The 27,914-nt window shown below is 41.4% G+C and overlaps 1 protein-coding gene across 5 annotated transcripts; it reads right to left on the bottom strand.

Annotated features, from left to right (window-relative positions):
• Window positions 1–184: 184 nt before the first annotated feature.
• Window positions 185–27,145, bottom strand: kdm4c (lysine (K)-specific demethylase 4C). Of its 5 annotated transcripts, none has more exons than XM_083977381.1 (22): window positions 27,001–27,145; window positions 25,004–25,170; window positions 24,671–24,846; window positions 24,141–24,255; window positions 22,014–22,207; window positions 19,350–19,399; window positions 18,521–18,624; window positions 18,162–18,299; window positions 17,764–17,957; window positions 17,187–17,413; window positions 14,803–16,889; window positions 14,547–14,658; window positions 13,292–13,473; window positions 12,473–12,716; window positions 10,525–10,601; window positions 10,006–10,061; window positions 9,731–9,839; window positions 5,325–5,519; window positions 4,137–4,307; window positions 2,863–2,982; window positions 1,437–1,529; window positions 185–1,301 (listed from the first exon to the last, which is right to left on the bottom strand). In XM_083977381.1, exons 2-22 carry the CDS (start codon window positions 25,145–25,147, stop codon window positions 1,134–1,136), a joined length of 4,956 nt encoding a protein of 1,651 aa, XP_083833507.1. In that variant the 5' UTR covers window positions 25,148–25,170; window positions 27,001–27,145; the 3' UTR covers window positions 185–1,133. The 5 variants fall into 5 exon arrangements, with proteins under 5 accessions (XP_083833507.1, XP_083833509.1, XP_083833508.1 ...); XM_083977383.1 differs by having other exon boundaries at window positions 1,452–1,529; XM_083977382.1 differs by having other exon boundaries at window positions 17,187–17,410.
• Between the last annotated feature and the right edge of the window lie 769 nt (window positions 27,146–27,914).

The raw sequence follows: 27,914 nt of genomic DNA, 5'->3' as shown, positions 1-27,914 counted from the left end.
ATCACATCCCTTCAACATATTCACCTATATTAGCGTCATGTTTATTTAAAAACTAAATATGGTGTTAATACTGGCCTGGACCGTCTCCTCTGTGTATTAATTCTCATGAACTGAATCTTATTTAAAATAACTGACAACTTTATTTAAAAAAAAAAAACATATGTAATTTTTTATTGTTTTCCTTACAGCAGTTAGCAATAGTTTAACTATAGCAAGCCAAAAATAAATACAAATTTTAAATAATTTCAACAAAGTATTTTCATTCAACAGAGCAACAGTAGCATTTCACATTAGGAGGGCACAAAATCCAACACACAAGCATGGCTTCCTGTCTGACTTGTTAACCTCAGCAGTGTGGTCAATCGTTTTCTTTATTCTGCAGTTATTCAATGTCAAATTACACAATTAACATACTTTTGTCTGTGCTGATTAAAAAAGAACAATAGAACAACACGCAGAGAGGAAGCCATTGTGGTGCAATTGGGACTTGGCCAGCAGAAGCAGTTAGGAGACAATGTTTAACATGCGGGGCGAAACATTAAGACATGAGGAGAATACTACAAGCAAAGTGCATAAATATTCAAAATCATAATGGGAGATAACAGACCCCTAAAAAGCTACCATAGGCAAGCTATTTAGAAAAATCTCACTTTTTATTTTTCCATGTACAAAGAAAAAAGTTTGTTTATTTCAAAAAGGGTGATGTGACAATTGTAAGTCACGTTTGTTTTCCCTGACAGATGTGAAAGCACGAGGCAACTGAGGCAACAATGCCCTCTGTAAGCCCATCCAATGAGAGTCCAGCTATCCAATCAGAAAGCTCCTCCAGCCTGTCACACCATCCATCCACCAATCGCTGAAGTACAGCGTACAAGCACAGATAATTTAACGTCCATCTAATGCAGATCGCCCAGCTCCCTCACGCTGTCTCGTCTCATCTATTCACAGAGAAGTTGTGTGAGCAATAGTTGTCAAGATGGAAGTATATCCGAAAACACTTACATACAAGCATATTCACACACACACACACACACACACACACACACACACACGCACACTCACACTAACAACCTCCCCTCTGCATCCACTGTTTTTTCAGTGCATTCATTTGTCATTGATCCTTGTCCATGACTTCATTTCCCTTTGTGGCTGCGCTGCTCCCATGTGCTTTTGGCAGTTGTACGGAGGCCTGGCAGGGCCACATAGTCCTTCTGGAAGCGTGAATTGGGCGTCCTCTGCCGTTTCCTCTCCCCCTGCGTGGTAAAGAAGGCGTCCTGGAAACGCATGCTTGAGGCCGTGGACTGTAAAAAGAGAGAAACATCAGTAAATAAGAAAACGTATCAGGTGGAAAGAGAATATTTTAACTTTCACGTGTTTTAATTTATCAAACTTGACTTTTTTAAGTTTATGTGTTGCCCATTAAGTCTAATACTTACAAGTCTATGTTTCACCTTTTTAGGCAGGTCTTCATCTAAAGTATAGACGTCTTCTCTCTTTGCCAGCACCTGAGACCCGTCCTCAAATTCCACCTGAGACGACATAAAACATTAATCCAGAACACTTTACAATTCACTCTCGCACATCCAAGGTTGTGGGCATAATTTCCACTGAGTACTGTTCAAATTCCAATTTTTATTTAATTTTATAGTTTCATTAGTTTGATTTTTTCCCCCTACCAAAGTCATTTATTCACTGCCCTATAACTGTCCAACCACCATTACTCAGATGAGAGAAGTTCATAAAAAATGTGGATATCCCCTTCAGTTATTACAATGAAGCAATGAGTTTGAACAGGCAGCACCTGGTGATGTGCACACTTGTTTTTGCCTTGCTGGCTGGGCAAACACTGTTAAGGTCTGTATACATACTGCCACATTTTCTGTGTGATAAATTAATCTGTATTTATCTACATATAATAGGGTTAGACGGTGCAGAGCAGTGTTTTGTGGTGAGGTTAAACATTCGTCTAGTTAATGCATTAATAATACAGAGTTTTACACAGCATTTCTTATACCTTTATTATGAAAAGCAAGATAACCAATTTCATCGTAATGATATTTCATCATACGCTACAAAGAACCATGAATAAGCAGTGTGATTTGACAGTGTGGGAGGAAGAAAGAGGCCAATTTTATGTCACCTCTGTTCTTTTAAAAAAAGATACAAAACATTTTTCTGCTCGGGAAATTCAAATTTTCCAATGTCATGTAGACCTTGAAGTAAAACAGAGGCTGAAACCATTTCATACCTAAACATACCTTGACAATGGAAAGTTCTTGTTCAGCCTTATTCTAAAATCTGACCTATGTCAAACTGAGTGTGTGCGTCACAGATGCATTTGTGCATAACTAACGGTTGACGCCCAGCTCAACTAAATAAAGCTTTAAGTGGAAGGTGCATGACTCTTTGCTTAGTGAATATTTCAGTGAGTTTGAATAATGCAGATTGTCACCTCCCTCTCATCCTCCTCCTCTTCGTTCTATCTTGCTCTCTCCATCTCTCTTTCTCTCCCCATCTGCCTTCTCGGTTTGAATAGTTTTTGCTTCCTATACATCTGTCTTTTCATCCTCCCATCATCTTCCCTCTCCTTTTCTTTAGTCACCTCCCTCAGTCTGTCTCGAGCATCTTTATATTTCTCCCCCTTCATCTCCCCACACACACACACACACTGCAGACCTGCGGACCTTGACGACGTCACTGGAGTCACAATGATTCTGACGCTGAGGGAGTTCAACAAGTTTTTGGTTCGACTTACAACCGAGTTTTTTATTCAGCACTTAAAAGAAAAAGATTGGCCCTTATACAAATTGTGTCTGTTCTTCACACATTATAACTGCATGTCTCCAGTTCACGTGTGCATACCTGGTACATGTAGGAGACGTTGGATCCCAGGTATTTGGCGCCGTAGAAGAGCCCATCAGGCCATTTCACTTGAACAGCTTCTCCTACTTCAGGAGGACCCAAGTTCGCACAGTCTCTGCTCTAAAATTACAAGAGAATAATGATCGGTTGTGAAAGTGCCTGAAAGTTTGTTAAAAAAAAAAGTCCTTAAAAAGAAAGAAAAATGAGAAGTGTCATTCCCAGTGGGTGGTTTGTTGAGAAGAGCTCTTTTTAGTTTTAGGATTACTGGTAGAATTAGGTTAATGTCACAGGGAGACTTGACACAGACAGACCCTGTACCCTGCTGTTTGACAAGTCTGCTGTGAAAGATTCAAACGCTCTAAAATCTCAGCATCTTATTCCTCACTGCTTGTGTATACTTGTAACCTTTATGGAGACCACACAACAGGCACACCGTTTTTAAACTGATGTCCAACCTCTCATACAGACTCACACAACACTGAACAATCTCTGCTCATTCTCTGTAAAATACACCTAACAGTGGGTATTTAACATGTAACAACAAGTTACAATTTCAAATGAAAAGGTGTTCAAAACATATAAACACAACTAGAACATGAATATGATAAAATAAATAAATGGCATAGTAGTCAGATTTTATAATGACACTGGAATTTCCATCATAGCAGCTTCCAGATAAAAAAGACCTTCTCTTTTATTGAAGGCTTTTAAAGTAAGAATTAAAGAGAGGCACAATTTGCCGTACATCTAAAGAAGACTAGGTCAACTAAGGATGTGGTTCAGGATTGAGTGTCCTCACTAATACAGTAACACACTAGTGTGCGGATGTGTTTGTCACAGCCACTTCTCTGAAACAGTGTTAAGCTCACCAAGTGAGACTCAGTCATTACCATAATCACTTGAACAAAATCCATGAATTTCAACTCATCAAGAACGGTCATGTTGGTGATTATTTGCCGCTACCATGACAACTCAGCAGTCCTCTGATACTGTGTTTCAGTTTGAATGGCCTGTTCACAAATCCACATTGCTCCATGGTGCTCACAGAAAGGTTTAGAGAAATGATTCATAATCACTCTTAATCACGGTGGCTTTGCAGATGCACAACTTAAAGTAAGATGTTAAACAAGCTTATTGGTAATCCCTAATGCAGTGACCATCTGAGAACCAAAAAAAAGAGGCTGATTTGAAATGAGGGGATTTAATATCTGATATGCCCTCGCACAACTGGGGGGTGACCTCTTTAACCCATATCTAATTAAACATAGTCTCACCACTATATCCTCGGGATAGGTATCGTTGGAGAAGGAGCCGTCATCGAACATGACCTCGTAGAACACCTGGGAGGTGATCTGTGTGACCTTGGAGCTGTAGTAGCGCAGGTTCTTGTGTTTGGAGATCACCGTCTGGCCCAGTGAGATGGACGCTTGGCACGCTCGCTGCTTCTATTATAGACAGAGCAGGGAGCTGCAATTAGACTAATGTATGACAATTAACATGAAATGATGTCAAACCAAAAGTCGTTCATGTTACTATGTCATCTATTTTAAGGGTCTGATACCTGAATTACCAAGAAACATTTTCTTACACACATCTAACGGCACCATTTGGTTTCATTTGACCAGTTTGAGCTTTTGCCACTCCAATAAAAAAAAAGAAGTAAATGTAATTTAGTTTGCAATGTTCTCGGCACTAAGGATTTACTAATGTCCTCATAACAGTGGCTGATCCACAGAGCTTGGTATGGACACTTTTCATTAAAAGCTACATGAGTAAGGTGATGAGTTGAGTGAACAATGGATGCAATTTTAAATATATATTTTAGTTTTTTTTTTATATAGTCAAAGCAAAAAATAAATAAAACATTGGTTTAATGGAAAATCTATTCTGAATAATTAATAATTTCATTGATTCATTAAATCACCACTGCCTCTTTACATCTACTTAGTGTACAGCCACCTATAGCACCAGCTATCTGCAAGTTTACACAGTGTGGGAGTTCTGTTATAACAAACTGTACCATACAAATTAAGTACAATGTAGAGTCAAGACATGACTTCATTTACACCTCACATGTTCAAGTCATTTATTATTCACTGTTAACAATGGTGGTAGAGGTAACAGAGGAAACTTTTTTTTCAGAATTTACACCAGGAACTTGTTATCGATCACAAAGGAACAGTGTTATTTTTCAGCAGGTTTCACTTGTTTTTTTCTACACAAAACGAACTGTAAATATTTCAGATTTCCCTGTTGATGTTGTTTGTCTCTTAAAACAGAAACAATCACCATATTTGAATGATTTTTAATGAGGTACTGTTTGGCAGACAAACTGTTGATACAACACGTTATATCAACAGTTTTTTCCCATCAGTAGTTTGTTTCACACGATGCCTTGTCCATTCTCTCTGAGCTCAGCTTGGTTCACACCAGCTGGAGGAGGCACTGGTCCTATAACTTACAGCTGACGAACTCCTTGATTGGTGTCTGTGGCAGGTGATTGACACGACATACGGCCAATCATCAGGCTCCATGATCACGCCGGCAGCATGTGCGCAGGTGACGTGAAAGGAGGTGGGACACCGGCCACATGAGCACTGGATGCAGGCGCCTGCCTGACGCTTCCCTGAGCAGCGTTTACGACAATAGATGCACTTCTGTAAACACAGACAGTCCAGAGCAAACCGTCAGTACCAAGGACTGACCAATGAGGGACTGAATACACTTTAGTTACACATAAGCTGGGTCTGAATTCAAACCATCAAACCAACTGTCACTGAGTAACTTTACTACAGCGATGGAAAACTGACATTGTTAAAAAGTGTAGCCTTGGTTGAAAAAAAATAAGTATTTTAAAATCTGTATTTCCACTTGAGGGACCTTGAATATGAGCTCAAGAAAAACAGCGGCGAATTAGAGACAAGAGACCGCTAAGTGAATCATTGCTCGGTTGTGGCATGAACCTCTAACATTATTTAAAACCATTATGTGCTCCAAATAATCATATCTGTGAAATCTGTTCAAGACACTGTTATTGGATACGGTGGTGTAAACAAAACATAGATACGAGGGTATAAAATGAGGCGGGAGCCAGAGCCAGCGCGAGTTATTTCACCGCTACAATATGAGGAAACCTTCAAATAAGACCAATCAGATGACATCATCTGAGGTTTCCACAACAAACCAGTGCTGCTATGTCTATGTTGTGGTGTTGTTTTTCTTCTCCCCCCTTTGAGGTCTGTGAGCAGTACACAACCGCACATCGGAGGGCATGATACACATAAACTCAGCCGATGCACAAACACACACTCGTACCTAAATTTTTAAGACTATCCCTTGGTTTTCTGCACCAAGCAGCCCATCAAGTCCATTTCCTCTACAGTGACATCTCCCCTCACCTCCTCTCCCACAAATCCCTCGCTCTCCCACTAAAGGGAAAAAATGACGACATCATCCCATTATAACCGTGCGAGCTCCCCGTTCCTCTTTCACCCCTTCTGCATGCCTCCCATCTCACTCCATTTACTTCACTCTCCTCCTAATAAAAACACCCATCTAGGCTCTCTTTTTTCGCTCCGCTTCCCCGCCCTGTCTTCCTTCTCTCTTGAGGTGTGGTTTCACATCTCTTTGAAGGTAATTTATTCATTAATCTAATTCCTGTAAATCCATACTGAACTATCCATACATGTTGACAGATCATATGCCTATATATAGAAAAACCTCCACAGAGGAAGTGCCTCGGCAGCAAGTGAACTCAAAGTGGGAATTAGCTTAGGTTTGTAAATAAGAATCTTAGTGTGTGAAAGGACCTGATGACATGTAATCTGTCACATTTGTATTTTTATCATGTGCACAAAGGAATTGGATATGTCTAAACAGCATGTGTGGGAGTACAGAGATAAACATTATTTAAAATGACATTCAGAGAAAAGGATATAAACATAGCCCTGCTTTTCTAGGGTGGATAAGAAGGTGATGCTGTGGGATATCCAACCTTTTGTTGTTGTTTTTTTAAGTCTCTGTCCTTATCAGGTGAGCCTCTGAAATAAATGCCCTTTGTTCGTTTCTTTGAAAAATCAATATTTGATTTAATTAATTAACCTGGGCAGTATTAATCAAATTTAACCTCTGCAGCAGGACTGGCTTCACCTATGCAATTATCAGCTTAGCCTACTTAATTCAGATATCAGCTGAGGATCAGAGGGTATTGTGCACAGCGAGACACTTGGAGAGGTCCCTTTTCTTCTTGTAAAAGCAACACAAAAGGCGATGTGAATGCTCAATTTCAAACAGGTGATGAAAATCCTTAACTTTAGCGCATCTTTTTCCTTGTTAATGAATCTTCTATTGCTTTTTCGCTCCTCTGTTTCTGAACTGTCTGACTTTTACTGAGTGCTTTTCTTGGTGACTAACTTGGCCTACATTTCATAAAGCCTTTTCCCATACCTCCTCCATTATGGACGGCGGTGCGCTGATGAACCGGCCCGACAGTCTCGTCCACCTCTTTTGAGATCAGCATGACAAGATTCTGACTGGCATGTAACAATCTGTGCATGAATGGCGGGGAGATACGCGCGTGCATTTGTTTGTATACATGTATGTTTCTTGGTGGAAAAACAATGTGTATGGAAACATAAAGTAGTGTAAATATGTCAGCATAGCTTTATGTTTCGCTGTGTGCAGGTTTGTGTGCGTGTATGAGCCTAACCCACTCCCCCCCATACTTGTGCCTTCTCCACAGTGTATTTGGGTGCCTGTGTTGAACCATGCGTTAAGAACATTCCCACAGTAAATTATGAATGTGTATGTGCACGCGCCGGTGTGCATGTGTGTTGTGTGATAGTAAATTATGAATGTACTGGGCTGCTGCAGGGGCAATGGGTCCAATGCGAGCTTTAAAAACACGTGGCTCACAGCAAATATACAAATGATGAAGTGGACAAGAGAAAGGTGCAACATCCCCAACCTCACCCCGTTAAATACCAATAAAGATAAGTTAAAACCTTCATAATCATCATAATGCACATCCTTTTCTCTACTACAGTATGTGTGAAGGAGCTTATTATTTATTTGAACAGTCTGTGCTGTGTGTCATGTTTCTACCTTAAATTAGAACTCAAAAGAGGTTGTTTAAAAGAGGCCCATCTGTTTTATCATCAACTGCAGCACAGTCCATCCAGAAAGCACTTGTGTCAGCATGTTAATTAGTGAGAAATTGGCAGCAGTAAGTAAAGACTTTGTGTCATCATGTAGTGTGAACAAACAGATTGCTGTCGTGCATGAATCTTCAGAACAGATACAGCTTGCAAGAGGGAGAAATTTACAGTGCAGGATTTTCAAAGAATCTTCTTTCAGCTGCATTGCTAGAAAGAGTGCAATCTGTGGCGTCATGCAAAAACTGGCACTGCGACAAACTTAATAACATTTAACAGTGAAGGAAAAGAAGTTTTCACAGAAAGAAAATTAAGATCAGTACAAGATCTGAAAGAGTTTGTCCATCATCAGGGTCAGATCAGGGGCTTTTTATGAGCTTCCCACCCTTCCTGGTCTGGACTATAATTTTCATTTTGTTCAGATTTTGGCCTGTGGATATGGAAACTGACTTTGTGGTTTGTGCTTTCACATCCAAATGAGCTTAATTTCAATGTGGTGTGAGGAGATATGAACCATATCCCTGTAAATACCCTGTGGGTAATGTCATTGTGTCCACAAAGTGTCCTATTCAGTAACAGTGCACTAGTTTCCCCCCAATTACATTTATTTAAGCACTCATCTAAGAAGACAGACTGGCTGCTTCTCTGTGGTGTTACAACTACGGCCGCATTGACTCATTGATTAATTGATCAACAGAAAAATGCATGGCAACTATTTTGATGATCAAATAAAAAAAGTATGGCTTTGCTTTTTCCTGTGCAATACACAACAGTAGAGACACATAGAAAATAAGCAACAGATTAATAGAAAAGATCTTCAGTTGCAGTCCTGGTTACAAAGCTGACGTCTCTGTAGACTCAGTTAAAAGTTTACAAGGTACAATTTAACTGCTACAGTCTAATGTTAATTAGATTTCATTGTTCAAGGTTGACATTTCTTTATTCCTCCATTCAATCGTTGGCGGCAAAGGGATGACTGGATATTTTTGGGTTGGGGGCTGTCACCGGCCTATAAGGCAGCACCTGAGTTTATGTCTTCATTTCCCTGACAATCAAAAGCTGCATTTCATTTCATGTTTTTAATTGTGTCTGAATGTCAACGGCTGCCACTCGTTTATGTTATTAGTAGCTTTAAATACTAAACTCACAGCAAATTAAATTGTGTTTCAGGGTGTTTTAGGGAGTCACACCACATGCCCTTATCAAATATCCTTCTTCAAAGAGCTTCATTTTAAATGTGATATTCACTGCTGAAACAATAATGAAAGCTGGGAATGGGTAGAAGCGTTATCCGTTATCTAGCTTGTGTTATGATGCACCTCTCTCCAACACTTTGGTTTCTGCTGAGCTATCATGCTGCCTGCAGCACAGAGCTAACTATAGTGGCACCATGTCAGGTCTGCTGAGACACACTCCAGCTTTCTCATTAAGCAAACACACACACACTCTAAATGCATGCACATCCACATACGGACAGATACACACCCACACTTAGACAAACACTTGCACACGGACAGCCCTACACACACAAACCCCCTCTCCCACCCACCAGTGGTTAATTATCTAGCTTTGATTGCGGGCATGTTCGTCTCACATTGTTAATTAGAACTGTGAACACTTCATTAATTAGACCGAGCCAGTCCTCAAGGACCTGGGGAATTCCAGTACTGCATCTGTGTGTGTGTGTGTGTGTGTGTGTGTGTGTGTCTCCTCACCAGCTTATATCGCTGCATGGGGATCCTACTGGTGTCAATGGGACTTCTCTTGGCTTCATCACTGAACCTGGCCTCTGGCAGTGCTATTGCACACATCACATGGGCCCATCTATATATTCATGCACGCACACACACACACACACACACACACAGATGTACAAACAAGTAAATTATTACCTTATTCTGATTCAGATGCACAGACAATTCATTCATCTGTGCTCTGGAGAACAGAGATGAGTATGCTGAGTTAATCACAGAACAAAAGCTTATCTCACTTGTCGTTTTGGGTTTTCTTCAGAGCTCCACCTCTGAGGTTGCAGAGACAGCATTCCTGTGAAAACAGCAAGAGACACGGCCCTTCAATACAATAATTGCATTATAAGTGGCACATACTTAGATTCAGAAAAAAAACAGGATAATAACAATTAAATTGGCTTAAGGGACAAATGGCAGCGTGTAATGTAAACAGTGAGGGATACAGGAATCCATGATCTTGTTTTAGATCGTAAAAAAAAGGGGATTCAGATTCTTATTCCCAAAACAGTTGTGGGGCAACTTGTATTGTTTATGTTGCTGTCTGTTCCTCTTCTCAGTTAAGTGTTTGTGAGGGGAACTGTGAGCATTTTGGAAAATGTGGTCTGCAGTTAAAGAAATGTTAACACTAGTTACAAACCCTGCGTGAGATAAAGCCCTGCTAAGGTGATGTAAGGAATGACTGTTCTCATCATGATGCTTTTCAACAGCTTCGCACATACATGTAATGTGATACAATTAGGGCAAAAAAAGAGTCTTACTGCTGTAAAGCTTCCTTCTGTACAGCGATCGCAAGACCACTGCTCGCTGACGTCATCTGCAGCAACACCATAGCAACCTAAAAGTGGAGAGGATGGATAAAAATGTATGCATGTGTAAGTGAAAATGTAAAATTTCCCTAAAAATACTGCCAAAGTGCTCGGGTGGGTGTCACAGTGTCAATGAACCATTCACAGAAAACAGCTACACTGGCGGCAAGTGGTTCCTCATCCATCATCAGTTATAAATAAAAGAATAAAATCATACACCCACATTGTTTCCAGATATTCTTGACAGAGAGATGGTATTGTTCCATGCAGACATGCCCAGTATTGCAAACTAAGTGGAAACGGAGATCTTTATGGTATGAGGGGTTTGTGTCTGCGTGCGTATGGAAATGTTGGTGTGGTTAAACAAGAAATGCAGACAGCACACGAGAAACAGTTGCCGTACATCTGTGCATGTTTGTATATAAATGTCTCTGTTTGTGTGTGGTTATCCACATGTCAAAGCACTCTGAGCCGTGCGAGACTTGCACTGGCGTGACAGTATTCTTTAGTCCCAGACACTTGTGCAGCTAGCCCTCTGTAACCCAGACAACATGGCTGACAGACATTGCCAAGCATAAAGAAGTATGAAAAACACCAGCCACTTTGTGTAAATATTGTTGTTTTGTTCAGCTTTGGTTTGTGTCCTTGGTGTGGCAGAGACACACTAATATTATATTAAAAAAAAAGAAATTAAATAAATTGTGGTAGCTTCTAACGGAAAAACAGTTTAAATATTTTAAACTAAGACAAACATGGTTTTCAAAGCTGGCAGCTGGTTTATATCCATGGATTGGAGGCTTTACAAAGATAAGCTGAAGGGAATTTTTATTTGTAAGAAACACTTAAACTCTGTATACGAGCACATGTCTCCATTCTTTTCCCCAACAATCCATCACAAAACCAAAACATAAAAATCTAAGCTCACCCCCGCTCTCCTGAGTTCAGATAACAGAACAGAGGGAAAGCAATATCAACTCGTACTTATTGTGGAGTCTCAAACCCAAACTTGTGGTTTTTTCATCAGTGTCAGATGACATGCTCTTCATCTCCTGCTTCCGCCCTCCTGTACCTCCACACGCTCACCCAAAGCAAGTTGACTACATGTAAAATACCCACAGCATACAACAGTTGAGCACTCAAACTCACTTACAGTAGACCCTGTCTTTCAAATGAAAAAAAAAATGAGACTGGCTCAAAAGTAGTGTCAAGAAAGTATGAGGGACTGAAAGTGACTCATGGAGAACCAACACCATTTCGAAGCTGTGGATTCGGGACAGTGCATAAGACTGCCTAAAGTAAGTGTGTGTGTAAGCACAAAACTGTAGAGGACTGGCTGGAAGCTTAAGATACACTGGCAAAATGTGTATGGATTGGAGAAAAGATCTACGCCTGTTAAAATGTGTGAATGAGGGATTGCGATAATATACATGTACTGTGTCTGTGCGTGCTGTGGAACAGAATGTCCCCAGGGCTTTTTAAGTGTGTGTGTGTGTGTGTGAGGGCTTGTTGCACTGGTGTGGGGCTTTTGGACAGGAAGTGTGTGTGGTGAAGACAGAAGATTCACCCTAATTCGGCTGACGAGGGAAATAAAATACCTCAGACCACAGAGAGAGAAGGGGGAGTGGGGGGTGGTGGGGGTAAAGGGAAACGGAGAGGGAGGTGGAACATTGAGATGGAGTGAGTCAGGACTTAAACTCACTGACCCTCTTACAATGACATCAGGGAGAAAAGCACAACATGTAAAAACAAACAACATGGATTTATGTGGTGGGCAGTAAACAGACAATATGAAGTTCAGAAAACCATAAACTATAACTTTGTCACCCTTAGGACCCACCGCCCGAATCTCACACCCGTCCACATGTACATCCACAACTATTCTCCCCCATTGCATACTTACTTGCGTGAACTTGCAGGCAGCAGCCCTGACAGTAGAGCAGAGGGGAGGTGCCATCTTCCTGCAGCAGAGGGTTGGTGGGAGTTGGCGGGCAGTTCTGCTCTCGGAAAGAAAAGCAGATCTCTGGGATGAGGGGCTTGGTCCTCCTCAGACCTCCACAGGGACGTGTGGGGCCCTCCGTGGGAGAGGAAGATTTGGAGGTGTCCTTTGCTGTGGCAGGTCTATTATCCTCTGCTTTGTCTTCAGGCTATGGAGGGAAAAAGAATGGGTGACTTTCATGCTTGTCTTAAGAACTTCTTGCTATTACACAGGGAGGTGGGTAATAAAACTTGCTCATCTGGACAGCAATTAGCCCGAGGTAAATTAGCTGTGGAAAAACCCTGACCTTCATCGCCACCGGGCCGAGTATTATTGATGAGTAAAAGTGCTGAGAGATAAATTGTGATTTGGCTCCACACAGATAAAAATTGACATTAGCATTATTTACAGGTAATTATTTAGAAGTCATTTAATTATTACACAGACAGTTGTGAACTATTTAAACGTCTCTTTGAAGATGCCGATGAATCTAAACTTTTGTAATAAAAAAGGGACTGTAAATGTATTTTATACATCCCATTTCACAGAGCACTATTTTAATGACAATTTGCTCATATTGGTTTCTCCATCTCCAGCTGAGAGCCAAGGACATACAGTCACATTTTAAGGTGTGTTTATGAGTTGTGTCTGTAGATATACTCATGAGAGCCATCTTGCACTAATGGAACTGTAATATATTTTAGATGCACATATGACAGAGAGAGAGAGAGAGTTCCCCTTTACCTGATAATAGGGCATGAAGAGTGTGCACACAGCACAGCATGGCTGCATGGTGGCTGCTTGAGCATTGTACTCCCTCTCTGCAGTGAAGCAGCTCTTCCTGTTCTGCCACAGGTAGACGAGGGGCTTCGCCCACACTTCCATTTCCTGCTCCTCCTCCTCTGCCAGGCTTGCTTCAGGGGGCTCTAAGTTGAGACAACATAAAGCCTTACAACCTCACAATCACTCATCTGTTCAACTTAGTGCCACTCTTACTGTGGCCCAGATGATAATTCATGCAATACAGAGTGCAGATCTCCTGTCTGATGGTTTGTTAATTAATTAAGACAATTATGATTTTGGAAACAATTGTGTGACCTGAATATCAAAAACCACAGCATGCATCATTCTCACAATTGACTTCTGCAGTATTAATCGACTTCCTGCTAAGTCAGATCCAATCTATCAGTGGTGACATTTCCCTCCAGTGCCTTGAAAGATGTTCACATGAATAGGCGTTTGTCTGTTTATAAAATTGCTTGCAATGATTAAGAGATCTCATCATTGTAAAATGGGCTTCTCACAGCTATGGTCATTTCATGGTCATTTCTTACTCAGGGATAAACAACTAAAAGGGGCTGCTGAATTATTCATTGGTTTTCACAACCATGGAGATGATGAATGTGACTGCGCGTATTCATACATTAGCAGTTGTTAATGGAGGGCCCACATTCCCACCCTGTTAAAAACTATGAAAACAAATACAGTATCTATCACTAGGTCATTTTACTGTGGTAGGCCTGAGAGTTAAATCTGTTTGGTTTATGTGCACATTGACGTCAGAGGAACCATTTGGGGGACATAAAATGTGAAAAATGGGGAGGGGAAGCAGGGACCGCAGAGGGGAATGGTTCAATGGTTATAAAAAGCTACGCTGTGGGAGAACACAAATGTTACCTGGCATTACTTAATGTTTAGAAGTTTTTTTTACTTCACTACATCTATAACTCTAATACTTTCTTGCCAGTCAGACGACCATTTAAAAAGGAAGATGTAAAGGTACTTAAAATGTTTAAAACAGGCTTTTTGGTATACAAACTCAACAAATCAAACAAAGTTGTAACACTGTACTCAATCTGACTGAAATGCGTCCAACAGAAGTCAAAGGATCATGGTTTCTGTCATGGTGCCACTCGCTATGTAGCAAGTCTTCTCCAGGTAAAACCTGTGATATCCGTCAATGAACTGTTTGCATGTGTGTGTGTTTAAATGCGCCCACCATCATCACTGGTGGCCTGTTGTTTCACAGCGGTAGGTACAGCCCTTGCAGTAGGTTTCCTGAGTGGGTGACGCCAGCTCTTTGTGGTCCTCTTCACTGACGGGGCAGGGTACTGACATGAACAGGCATCATTGTAAAGTGTTAAGAACGCACATCATCTGGATTTGTATCAAACCTGAGCTAAAGACTGAACATGTGTAATAAACACTCACAGTAAAAAAGTAAACAAAAAAAACAACAACAAAAAAACACTCACAGCACAAACCTCCCCTGGTTCAAGGCCCGATTCATCGCACTCATAGTTACTTGTATCATTTTCTTCCTCTTCTTCTTCTTCCTCCTCATCAGATGAATCACTACTGCTCTCTCCCTTGACACTACTTTGCTGCTCCGCCTCTTCGCCATCAGATCCCTCTATTTCCATATCAGACACACCATCCTGTTCTCTCTCTCTTGTCCCGAGAGGTGAAACAGCTGCATCTGAATGTAGGCTCTCCCCTGCTTCCCTTTGTCTCCCCAGCTCCCTGCACAGAGAGAGGCCTTCAGCCCCTTCCTCTTCCCCTCTGTGGAGCCCATAATCTCCACAAAGCCCCAGTGGCTCCACGGCACCGACTGAAACTAGAGAGGTGGGCTCCAGCTGTGCCCAGGTGAGAGGCCCGCCTTCTTCTTCCTGGTTCTCTGACTCACGAAGGACTTGGTCTGGGTCCTCCAGGTCTGTGACCTCTTTGCACTGAGGCTCAGTCCACATGGTGTAAGGGAGCGGGTCATGGGTGAAGTCAGAAGGGAGCTCTGGGTGTAAACTCTGAATGAGGACTGCAGGACTCTGGGAACTGAAGTTTTTCCAGATACTGCTGGAGAATGATTTGGGCTCCGTGTATGGGTTCTGGGAAGAACAATGGGAAGGTGAAAATGTAGTGTGGTGGTTTAGTTGTAATGCTGAGTGGCTGTCACTTTGAGTGCATAATGGAGGGGAAGGAGCTGGGGGATTATTGTCTGAGGCACCGGTTAAAATAGAGCCAGCACTGCTCACACTGAATGTACTGTCTCTCTCTTTTGACTCTTTGGAGTCATCTGTACTTGCTAACTCCACTGAGTTGGACTGCTGCTGTGTTAGAGGTGCACCACTCTGAACTAACTGGCCAGAGGTTGCACTGCTCTGTCCAGGAGTAAGATTTTCCAGCTTTGTATGGCCCTTTTGTACGGCAATGTCTGGCATTATCAGCATTTTGTGGGCACCACCAGATGTTATTTTGTGCATTGCATTGGCAGCTAAATGAGCCGTGTTTCCTTCTAAACTAGACGCTGCTGCCCCTTTGCAATTATATGGAGAATCGAAATGCCAGTTGTTGGCGTGTTCTACAGTAGGAGACTCTTTTGATGTCATTAATTCATTTTCTCCCTCTCCCCGTTTGGCTCCACCAGCGGACACAGAGCCAGTTGGCTTCTCCCGCTGAAGCACAGGTGCAACGTGGTGACTACGCAACCTAGACTTTGGTTCATCAGTTAGTACATCATCTGCCGGGGTGAGAGAGGGCATCTCTTGGGTCAGTACAGGTGGCAAAGGGCAGATTTCAACCTTATCTGCTGGCTCAGGAGTGAGTTGTGGCATATCTGCTGCATTCCTCTGTAGCAGAGGAGGGAAAAGATTTTCCTCTGTGCTGCTTTTTTCTAAACTGCAAGTGTGTCCTGAAGGGGAGAAGGAGCCACACGATGTGCGTCTATCCCCCTCTACTGGCTCAGCTTTGAGATCATAAAGTGCTTCTGTTGTGGAGTGTGGAGTGATATGTTTCCGGTCAGCTAGTGTGTCCATTTTCTCTGCTTTAGCAGTGTCGTTAGTGTAATTCTCAGTACCTGTGTCCATGCTGATGTCAGTGTTTGGTGTGAGACTTAAAGTGTCTTCTCTACATGAGGAACTAGATGTCTGAGCTTCACAGTCTGGGGGACACAGGTTCATCTCAGTCTCAGCAGAAGTACTTGTTGTGTGGGAAGATGGGTTGGGTTTGTTAGCCTCCAGGTGAGTGACTCCTGAGAGTCCTGAGCAGTCCTGAGAAGTTGAGAGGTCTTGTGGATCAGGAGAGCAACACCTTGACTGATTAATTCCAGGATGCATCTGAGTAGCCTCAGGGTGTTGTCCTTCAGGAGTCCTGCTGGTGGCCCCTGACCCTGAGAGGTGTTGAGGGTCATCATGAGCGACTGTTTCTGCCTTTACGTCATTCTTTACTGGTGAGGCAGGGGAGGGAGATGGGCTGCAGGAAGAGCTATGGGATGGCCTCTTGTTGGAAAATCCCAAACTGTTGCTCTCTACACGATTTACCTTGACCACACACATCTGTCTGCAAGGATCTGTTGAGGATAAAAAAAAGAGTGTCAAGTAAACAAGGACTGTAAAAATACTTTTTATACATGTCAGTTGAGAGAAATTTCCAGAATACAGGAGAAGAGGCACACAGACACACGCACCACTGGGCCAGCTAATATTAATAACAATAATAATAACAATACATTTTATTCATAATGCACGTTACATTTGAAAGCAAATCTCAAAGTGCTAAAGAAAAGCATAAAAAGCATTGCACTTTTCAGATCACAGTGATATCCAAAGTCTCAAATACCTTCCAGTGCGATCACTTAGTCTCTTACCAGGAAGCTGAAGAGAGTTCTCATTCAGGTTGTGCTTTGGCTCAACTTCTTTTTTCTTCTCTTTCTCTTCCCTGCAGGTTGTTCCTGTCACAGACCTTCGCACCTTGGGCCCCGACGGACCACCCAGGCCTTTCCTCTTGCTGCTGCTCAGAGTTGAGCTGCCATCCAAGCCAACAGGCTCCTCTGTGGTTCTGAGGCGCTTGGAGCGCATACGAGAGTGGCTACTGCTGAAGAGGGGAGAGAGATCAAACAAGATTGTAACTAAAAATCATGATACTGAAATTTTGTGAAAGCATGAGTGAAATCTTGCAACTTAAAGGCATTAGGCTTTTGAAGCTGCCACATTTCTGTTCATAAACATAAGATCAATGCACCAAGGCCACCATCCACCTAGTCTTTAGTACATCATCACAAAGCTGGTGCTTCTCCAAACGTTGCATTGAAAATTTAATTTGCAGATCCTCTCTGCCCATCATCAATGGAAACTGTGTTCACATTAATGGTATCATATCACTCAAATGGCACCACTCTTACACTAGATTGAAACCAGCACATTTAGCAAGTATGATTGCAGTACCCTTTATTGGTAGGTTTGGTCTTGTGGCGCCCCTGCAACCAGCTCTGAAGCTCCGGTGTCGTACTTGGAGTGGCACGTGTGTGGTCGATAGGTGTCGAGTCTTTGCCCACCATCCAGTTAGCGTACCGGTCAGGCTGAAAGCGCTTCACAAAGGGCTCCATGGATATCTTAACCATATCCTTGCTACACGTGCACTAGAGGATGAAAAGACAAGAACAGATACAGTATCTGCTTTAGAAAAACAAATGACTGCACAAATCAGTGACTACTCCTGAGCCATAACTACAATGTGCTCTGTTCTATGGGACACTGTAAATCAAAAGTTGAACTGAAACTTAATCTGAGACACTTCATCAAAGACATGTATGACACACTTCTAAAACCCGGTTGGATGATACCTGTGTGGCCACCTTTCCATAGTCTATCCAGCGCAAAGTGGCAAAGTTGGTGGACTCAGCACAATTGAAGCCATGATTGAAGCCAGCATGGTAGCCATAAGGAAAGGTGATCATGAACTCTCCAGCTTCCTGAGTAATCTTATGGTGTATGATAGGAAGACAGAAAACAAAGGCAGAGAAGTTAGTTCATCAGACAGGGCAGGTGATAAAACACTGAATTCTTTTTTGTTTTGTTTTTTAACAAAAAAGGGAAATTAAACAAATAAATAAATAAATAAATAAATAAATAAATAAAGGAAGTACAAATGGCAAGAATAGGAAGTCTGAGGGTGGCTTTTTTAAAGAGTTTTGGAGCCTACCTTATCAAAGGGAATTCCATACTTCTTCAGTATGGAAGGGGAGATTAAAGTCATCTTGTGACGAAGAAAAGCCTCACATCCCTTGAAGCTATTGGGAAAGAAACCTGGAAAAAGTTTCACACACAGACACACACACACAAAATATTCAACTTTGATATAGGAATATATTAACTTTGATATTTTACCAGATAAATACATTGTAGAAACATTTTTGCATATTACTGCCCCATCGTTCTACCTTCTGTCTGTAATGACTAGGCAAATAATGTTCTACTTTGAAAAATATCCATTTAACTAATCTGCATTGCAAATTTGGACCAAATAACAACTTAATCATGGATTTAGCGTCCTTAAGACAATCTTAACAGTTACTGAGTTGCAAATGTCACTGTATGCATTGGATTCTTCACTGTAAAGCCATACAGTGTGGATTTTCATAAGTGTTTGCACAGTTTACACCTCTACCATAATGGGGGCGGGACTAGATAAACTTTTGCTTCTCCCGCTTTCCCTTTCGGCCATGTGTATTGTATTATTTGAACTAAGATGAAGTGTGATGATGATGATTTAATTGACATGCCCGAAATAAACAAATTGATTGATTGATACTAGTGGCAGATTTTGCACGTTTGCAGTCAGAGCTCATTAGCATGCTGCATCTTTTACCTCCAGTGCCCTCTCATTGCTGAGTTTAATTCATGTGCTGTACCTTGTTGCTTTATGCACACCTGCATCAGTATGCTGCAGTGGTTATTTAATAATCATCTAAGTGGCTCATCCACCTCCGTTCATATGGAGAATACAAAGAGAATATAAATTACTCTTTTACCTGTAGCCAGACGCTCCAGTCTCTTCCCGTGCTCAGGGGGAATGGCATACCTGTTAGACAGAGAGATGTGGGGCAGACAGAATTATTTTTCACTGTGTAAGTGAAATTCTGAACATGTTTTGTTCATTATGCTTCAGTGTAGCAGAGTTGCAGCTAAGTTCTCAAGAGGAAACTTTACAATTTCAAGACTGCCATCAAGTGGTAGATAAATGAATTACAATAGACAGGAAGACATTATCTTGACCATTTATGAATGTTCAAATTTCCTGTTCCCGCTGTAATTGCTTGTCTGCTTGCTAATAGCTTTTCCAATCAAATGCTGACCATTTACGATTTAGACCTCCTAATGTAATAAATCTCCAGTTTCAAAATATGACCCTTGCTCCTTTGCCGACATGGATGGAATAACCACGACTGATAGCTCCCAAGTTAAGAGTTTAGAGAACCTTATATCAACCTTATTCCACATTTTGTTGTGCAACACTGCTGACGCAATGTGAATTTAACTATTTCTAAAGTTCTTACGAGAAACCTAGAGAGCGTGACAGAATTCCCTCAAGGTTTGACTCGGCATTCCATTTGACTAGCACCACCCGCCCTCGAGTCTGTGGCATTTCTATCATTATGTCACCTGTCAGCTTAACAGAGCAGTGAGAGACAGGGCGGGAGGGGAGGGGGCAACCTCAGGTGGAGGTGACATGAGGAGTTGGGGGGTGGGGAGGGGGGGTGAGACGAGGTGAGAGAGGTGCATCCTTAAGCCGCTCTCCTCCAGGGACAAGATGTCAAAATAGCAGCAAGATGAAAGAGTGTATGTCAGCGTGTGCACTAGATGATAAAGGTATGCATGTGTGTGGGTACTTGGCACACTCTGCAGCTCTTTGTGAGTCTGAGCATGTGTGTGTTTCTGTGTATGTGTGTGTCACTGTATGGCTGTGACACTGATCCCTGTGGGGTTGCAGGGCTCACTGCTCTAATGAGCAGAACTCCCTCTAGGGCCTGAGAGAGAGAGAAATGGAGCAAGCCAAGCTGACAAAGAAATAGAAAGCAAACTCCAGTTTCATCAATCTGCATTCTTCACCTCTTTTCTCACACCATCATTTTAACCTGAACCTCCTAATAAACCAGCTATTCTTCTTTTTTATATATTTGTTGGCTTTTTGTGCCTTTATTAGATAGTGCAGTTGAGAGAGACAGGAAATGGGGAGGCAGAGAGAGGGGGAATGACATGCAGGAAAGGGCTGCCCAACGCGGGATTCGAACCGTGTGGGGCGCCTGCAGTGAGGACTGTAGCCTATACACATGGGGCGCCTGCTCAACCTACTGCGCCACTCGACGCCCCAAAACCAGCTATACTTCTGTTGAATAATATAAGTGCTTTAACAAATACAAACTACACCAAGGCAATGCAAAGTCTGTGACCGACTTCATCATGTTACGATCAGATTGGTACAATATTTTCTATGAAATTATAGTTTGACAGTTTGAGAATATGGTACCTACACCTATCAATCTACCATCTGGGCAGTTAATTTTGCCCTCATATTTGCTTCTCATGTCATGTTTCACTTCATGTCACTTTATGACTCTGTTAAATGATCAGATCCAAGTCTGTTGTGTTTATTTCCAAAAAAGGTTATATTTTTCCAGAGAATACAGAAATGATGTCCTCTGGGTCCTCCCAAAAAATATCTGTCAAAAATCTGTGACCCAAACTACAAGGTAACTTCACCACACTCCCACTCCTGATATATAAATAGAGAAATCAGCCGTCAGTAAGAAGTACAAAGATGAGATTTGCAAGGATATGGAAAGTTTGAGACCATGGAACTGAGAGTAGTAGTGGTGGTAGAAGTAGAGGAAGCTGCAGAAATACTACAACTAGTCCAAGTTGTATTGAGTGTAATAGTGTTTCAGGTAGATTTATGCAATACTACAATTTGTTGTGCTATTGACTAGTTCACACATTAACCACAACAATTTTGCCTTGCACCAACCTACAGACAAGGACTCCAGCTCCCGAGAAATCAAACATATTTGGTTGACACCAATCAAGCTCCTTATGCTGCTTATGTTTCTATTCTCACCAGGATTTAAAACCCCTGAAGCACAGTCACTGCATGTGACCTCCTCAATGTGCAATGTGCAAACAAGCAATAAGGGAACAAAGCCCTAGGGCCATGTGCAATTGAATTGCCAGGTAAATCAAATTAAACCTATGACTTTGTATTTAATTAAAATCCTCTCTAATCATAGAAAAAGATCTGACAGGAGAGTCAGTGCTAAAAATGGTGGGCCTGACACAAATTTGGATAAGCATTTTATAAGGGTCATTAGTGTAAAGACTTTAAATCTCATCACAAGAGTAGAGGAACTATAGAAATCAAATGGAGAGACTCTTAAATGGGGAAAAAAAAATTAACATAAAAGAAAAGGTCAATGTGAACACAGAGTTGAGGCATGATAAGTACACCTTTTAACAAAAACCTCTGTGATAAAATTGCACCCTTGGATGGTGTTATAACCTTGGTTATGGTGGTGGTAATTCAACGCTATGGTAACTCAGGCTGCAGTTTGTCGTACTGCTCTACTCGATTGCACTGTGTTGTGCAACTTTTGATTCCTAATGCCCCCCCCCAAAAAAAAAAATCCTTGTGCAACACTAACCAGGACTTGGGTTCGCCAAAGTGGAGGTAGTTGATGCTGTACAGATCCATGTCCTCAGTGTGCCAGGAGAAGGTGGTCTTCCACATGCCAAAGTAGAGATAGGGTGTGTTAACCCCCTGGATGGACACACCGCAGTCCTCCTCGATTACGTCCAACACGGAATTCAAGTGACCGATGTTCCACTCCTCAATGTCCTAGAAAAGGAGAAACAGAGGTTAGAGAGCAATGTAACAGTGGTTGGACTGGTTTGCAGTTTACTATGGCATTTTAATTCAATCGGTATCTTTTACTGTTTGTCCTCTCTTTTGTGAATGAACTAAATTATTTTTTATGGACAATTTGATATCACAAGCTGCAAAAACAGGAGCAACGCCATCTGTACCAACATACCCAGAAACCCCATGATCCATCTGTCCAAAGAGAAGGTTGGCACCTGTGTCTCTCTGATGAAACCCCACAAAGAACACAGACCTGATGCGTGTTAAAGACTTCTCCTAGCTATGGCCAGTTTTGACTTAATCATTTATTGAGGGTCTAGAGACTTGAATAACTTCCACCTTGTAGCATTAACCCTTGTGCTGACCAAGTGCAAGAAAAAGTTTGTCAATAAACATCTCACCTCATCTGCAGCACTACAACTGCACCCATTACAGTTTGATTAGAATACCATTATCATTATCATCAACATGGTGAACAACTAAAGAGGCACAGATTTTAATTTTAGCTAGATTTTAACACAAAAACGCAAAACATATAACAGCTTCTGGACCTAAGGGTGAGCAGTAACCTTCTGCACCGGGTCACACATTTTTAACTGACCACCCACAAAGAGCCTGAGTTAAGGACGTACTACTGTATCTGTGCACCCTGCAGGGCTGTGGATAATGTCTCAGAACTGTGGTGTAGATCCAGCTCTTTTTGGAAAAATAAATGAATTAATTTTAAACTAAGCTGATCCAAAACATGGAAACTGTTCATCATTTTAAGTATCTGGGAACACACATACATTACAAAACAAGTTTCACAGACAGAAAATATTGATTTTGTATGCAAGAAATTCAGAGACTGAGAGAGAGAGACCTTGTTTTAATACGTCTGCCTGGTATGGGCACTTCACTACTGTAAATAAAAACAAGCCAACAAAAGCTGTTAATGACTGCTGCAGCACAGCTGTGCACAAATAAGCTCTGACAATTTTCACTGACGAATCACACACCCCATCAGGGTGATGCTATTGGATATGCATGGCAAACAAAAAATATTTATAATGACTTGTTTATCCAAAATACAATTAATGTTGTCAACAAACTTGGGACCTCTTCCACCCTGCAGTGAGTTTATCTCCTTGTTCCTGCAGTTAAATTGTTTGTGCTTCACTATGCAAAGTGATGTATGTGCAGAGTTTGTGTTAACATTCACCCAGGGAGAATGAAAGTGCTCATTGGAAGTTCACTGTGGCGGCGGCGGTAGTGGTGGGGGGTGACTTATGACATAACAGATGGTTTTGGAAGTGTGAGATCTCAGTTGTTAATGTGATGTTAGCTAACTCATGGACATGTTTGTTTATTTTCTATTTTCCAGAGTGAAAGCAAAGACAATCTTCTTGCCCCAGCGTGAGTTTATTGTTTTCTATCCTATTCGAAAATCTAAGCAGAGAGAAATAAAACTGTATTTTCAACTAACAGCATCAGTGATCAGTAGTTCAAGACGGGTTTATCATAATATCAAATATATAGTCACTTGACAAATGTCTCCAATGTCCTGCTGTAAGACCGTATTGTTTGGAGCATTACAGCAACTATACAACAAACTATCAACTAACACTATACAGTGTCGAAGTGCAGTCAACCATGTTGAAACCAGAATATCTGATTGCTTCACTTATTTTAATGTAGCCCCACACCAAGTTAAGTATTTCTCTGAGTGTGTATTATGGGGAAATAAATCAGATCTGAGGTTGTGTAAATTGTTCTCTTTGTTCTCTATGCACTGTTTTTATTTAAAGGAAACAGCTCCAGTGTTGGTGTAGACTGTGCTCCTTTGAATTACTGGCAACAAATATGAACCCATGTGCATGTGAATAAAGCACAGAGTGAAAGCAACAATAGAGAAAGAAAAGCCATCTACCTCATCATAGAGGCTGCCACTGACATCAGCACCATATATGGGTGAGACAAAAGTAAGGTTCTTCCAATATTTCCTCTCCAGATCTTCATAATTCAGGTAGCGAGGTGTACAGTACCTGTGGAGGAGAAAGAAATAGCGTTTTGTACTGTGAGTGTAGGTCATTTGTCTTGTGCAATGAGAACTTTCACCACGATTAATACATTATGAGTTACGCTTTATACCCTTATTAAATATCACATTTTTAAACCACTCATCCGGTTCCACAATGAAGGTCTGGACATGGACATGTTACCAAGGGCTCTGTTGCTGTTCTCACTTTACTTATAGAATATGAGATTAGCAGGTCCTCCTCTATTCTAAAAATTATACGTGGGCCACTTTATCAGTCATGCACCCTATGGACAAATAACAGTGAAATTCTCACTTTGGTGGCACATATTAACCTTTGGATGCAATGGAAGGGTTTGCCCTTCCTCTAAACTAATCAATCAGATAGTAAGTGCAGTTTAAAAGTCCTCCATATTACCCACATGTCACTGTTTGCTAGTCGCCTGAACTCCTGCACACTCAGAGGCTTCTTCTGGATGTTGTATTGAGTGAAGAGCCCCGACTGGCCCGCCACCATCTGCTGGATGGGAGCATCGATCATCAGGTCATCTATGTCGTCGTAGGTACGACGGGGCTTCCAGCCTTTTGGAGGAATCACCTGAGGGACAAACAGAGAAGCCAAAGGTTGCTGTTAGAAATAAATCAGGAACAGAGTAATTAAATATGGACCCGTGTCTGAAATAAAGCTTACAAAAAATCGATTGTATGGTTAAGTTTCACACTTTATCCAAGTTGTGATTGAGGATGTCACCTACCTTAGCCAGGCCTGCGCGGTGTGCACCCTGAGACTCCATATAGACAAGGTACTGGTTGAAGTCCCTGAACTCCTCCATGGTGGGCCTGAAGGTCATAATCTTGCAGGTGGGGTTTGCAGGGGTGAACACCTCTGCTCCCGCCATCCTGCCGCCTCACCAGATCTAACCTGTAAACAAATAAATAACATAAATCTATATTTTATTCTAAAATGTGGACTAAAAAGGCAATACTTACTGGATTAGATAGTCACAAATGTGATATATTCAGAGCATGGTGAATAGATGTCATGGTTAATCTGGTAAGTAATGTAAATGAACATTTGGAAACATTGCTGCAAAACAATTTTTTTGTTTTTTGTTTTCAGTTCTCAAAATGTTTTTATTAAATTGATGGTACTTAATTTAAAGTGTGTGTTCATTTTAACATTATGTTCTTATATCATTTATTATTCTCTTGTTTTAATTTAGCTACATTGATTTGTTTTTTTGTAGATTGGAGTCACTCCATGGTTGCCAATTATTTTTTGCTTGTTGAGGCAGACCTACAGTCAATTTAATGACATTTAGTTATTCCTGTACATATCACAAATCCATATGTACACAAATCCAGCATTTGCTAATTACTTCTAATCAGCTGCAGTGACACACTCACTGAACTGACTGATGCATTAAAAACCATACTATTACAATTTCAATTCGTAGGATGGGGGAGATGGGGGTCTTTTGTTAAGGTTTTCCTGGAAACCTTGGCACAATTTTTATATTTTGCCATTGAAAATTGATTCAGCTGGGTTGTGTGTTGGTTCACCACTAGGTGGAAGTAGAGATCCAACAAATGTCGATTTGATCCATTGATGTCAACAACCCTTTTCAGATTTTTGTCCCATCCACCCATCCCACTCCCAACTCCGACTTTACAGTGCACCCAGACAAAGGATCACGTTGCCCCATGTGAGCCTATTGTGTTTTCCACCTTAATGTTTCTCCATATCGTTACTTCACTGCAAATCACAATGCAATGGCGTGCGACCCGGTTATGTAACAGGCAATTGCAGGCTGAAACAAGTTTTTGCAAAAAATATCATCCACAGTGTTTGGACACACTCTGTGTTTACAACCTGACTGTTGGCTCACATATTAAAACAATGGTTTCACAACGTGGATAAACCTTTATCGAGCATATTCGGCTTGTTTGTTACAAATAAAAAGCACCTGCCATCGCCCTGGGATAATTAAATATCAGCTGAGTTATAGTTTCGCTTTAATAGCTGCTTCAGTGTTATGTATCTTGGCTGATCTTTGTTGTCTGTCCCAAAGCAGCTAGCTAGCCAACTAGCCTACGTTTTGTTATGATGCCAAGTAATGGCTGAACAAACAGCGCAGCCTGCTAGCTCAGCTGACTAGCTCCTTTATATCTACATGGTGGACTTAATATAATACACTGCTTTACTTGGCTTGTACTGGATATGTGACCGTGGGACTTGACCTAGCTAAACTGGAGAGGGGAGGACAACAGTTGCAAAAGGAAAAGAGTAGCTAACTATTAAGCTAACCTAGCATCCACATGAGCTAACTTCTTAATGTGCGAGTCAACGGGGTTTAAATGTCCCTTGCAAGGTGGCTGCAGACAGGCCCGGGGCTTCCTATGCTATGTGACTTTGTGTGCTACGACGGGTTTAAGCCTGGTATTTTGCACACTGTATACCTCGTTTTGACTGTAATGTACAACTTCAGCAACACAAACGAACAATGACAAGGCGGCACTCGTTGCGAGATGCCCACTGGCATGAACGAGCCTGTGCCAACTTATCTTATCTCAGGCTGGCGATGCTAACGCGGCTAGCTGTTGTTAGCTCGGCTAATCCTGCACAGGAGTCACGAAATAACACCGCGCTCTCTCTAATAAACCGAGACTAAAAGCTGGCTACCGTGCACAGCTTTCGCCGGTATATCACGTGCTGTTTCCAAGAAATTATACACAGCATTGTTTTTTTTACCTTAATTTAAAGAGACGTAGTGGAGTTGTTGTGTTATCTCCTTCCCTTCCTTCCTTCCTTGGTGGTCCAGCTGATTCACATGACAGCTGCTCTCACTGCTGCCGCTGCTGCTTCGTGCCCGTCCGTACACAGTGGACGTGCTTCGGTCGGTCCGCCTCCTCCGGTGGCTCCGCGCTGTGTCAGTCTGCGGCTCCTGCTGCTGCTGCTGCTGCAAGCCGCCATAGATATATCTATGGCAAGCCACGACCGTCTGGGACCCGGACCGGGTGGACCTATCCAGGCACTGTGAGATCTGCAGAACCGTCATGGACTGGATGAGACGGCATCCCCAAGAAAATGGATCAAAATTAAAAGAAAAAAAAAACGACAGAAGACAAATTTATGTTCTCAAATGAGGAGATTTGATGAGAATGAGAATTTTCTTGATTGATTGAAAATTGATTGATAATTTTTGACATTTTATCATGTTACTTTGTTCTGTTTGGATGTTGTAGGCTATATGCCACTTCTATATGCCATATTTCAATGTTAATCAATTAAATTAAAAATATATCAGTTTAATCAAGAGTATTATTGTTAATTTATTCAGGCGTACTGTTCTCTCGTTTATATTGCTGTTCAATTTCTTGTTTTGTTTTAGTTGAATTGACCAATTTAGAGTTTACTCACTCAAAATTGATTGGATCTTCAATTCTGAGTTCATTGCCTTTTATAGAACATGTATCTTATACACCATTTCTCCAATATTGACTATTAAAAGCTATAATTAAATTCGCACAATACACCACAGTTTACTTAGGCTACATGGATAGAAATCAGAGATGATTAATTGCAATCAACAGTTCCTCAACCAAAAATCCAGAATATGTTATTTCAATTGAAATGATTGATAAATGGTGTCTTATGAGATAATT

Source organism: Trachurus trachurus (assembly GCF_905171665.1).
Source record: "Trachurus trachurus genome assembly, chromosome: 1".
In the NCBI taxonomy this organism is placed as follows: domain Eukaryota; kingdom Metazoa; phylum Chordata; class Actinopteri; order Carangiformes; family Carangidae; genus Trachurus; species Trachurus trachurus.
Note: the sequence above shows the minus strand (reverse complement) of the source record. Positions and strands in the feature narration are given on the sequence as shown.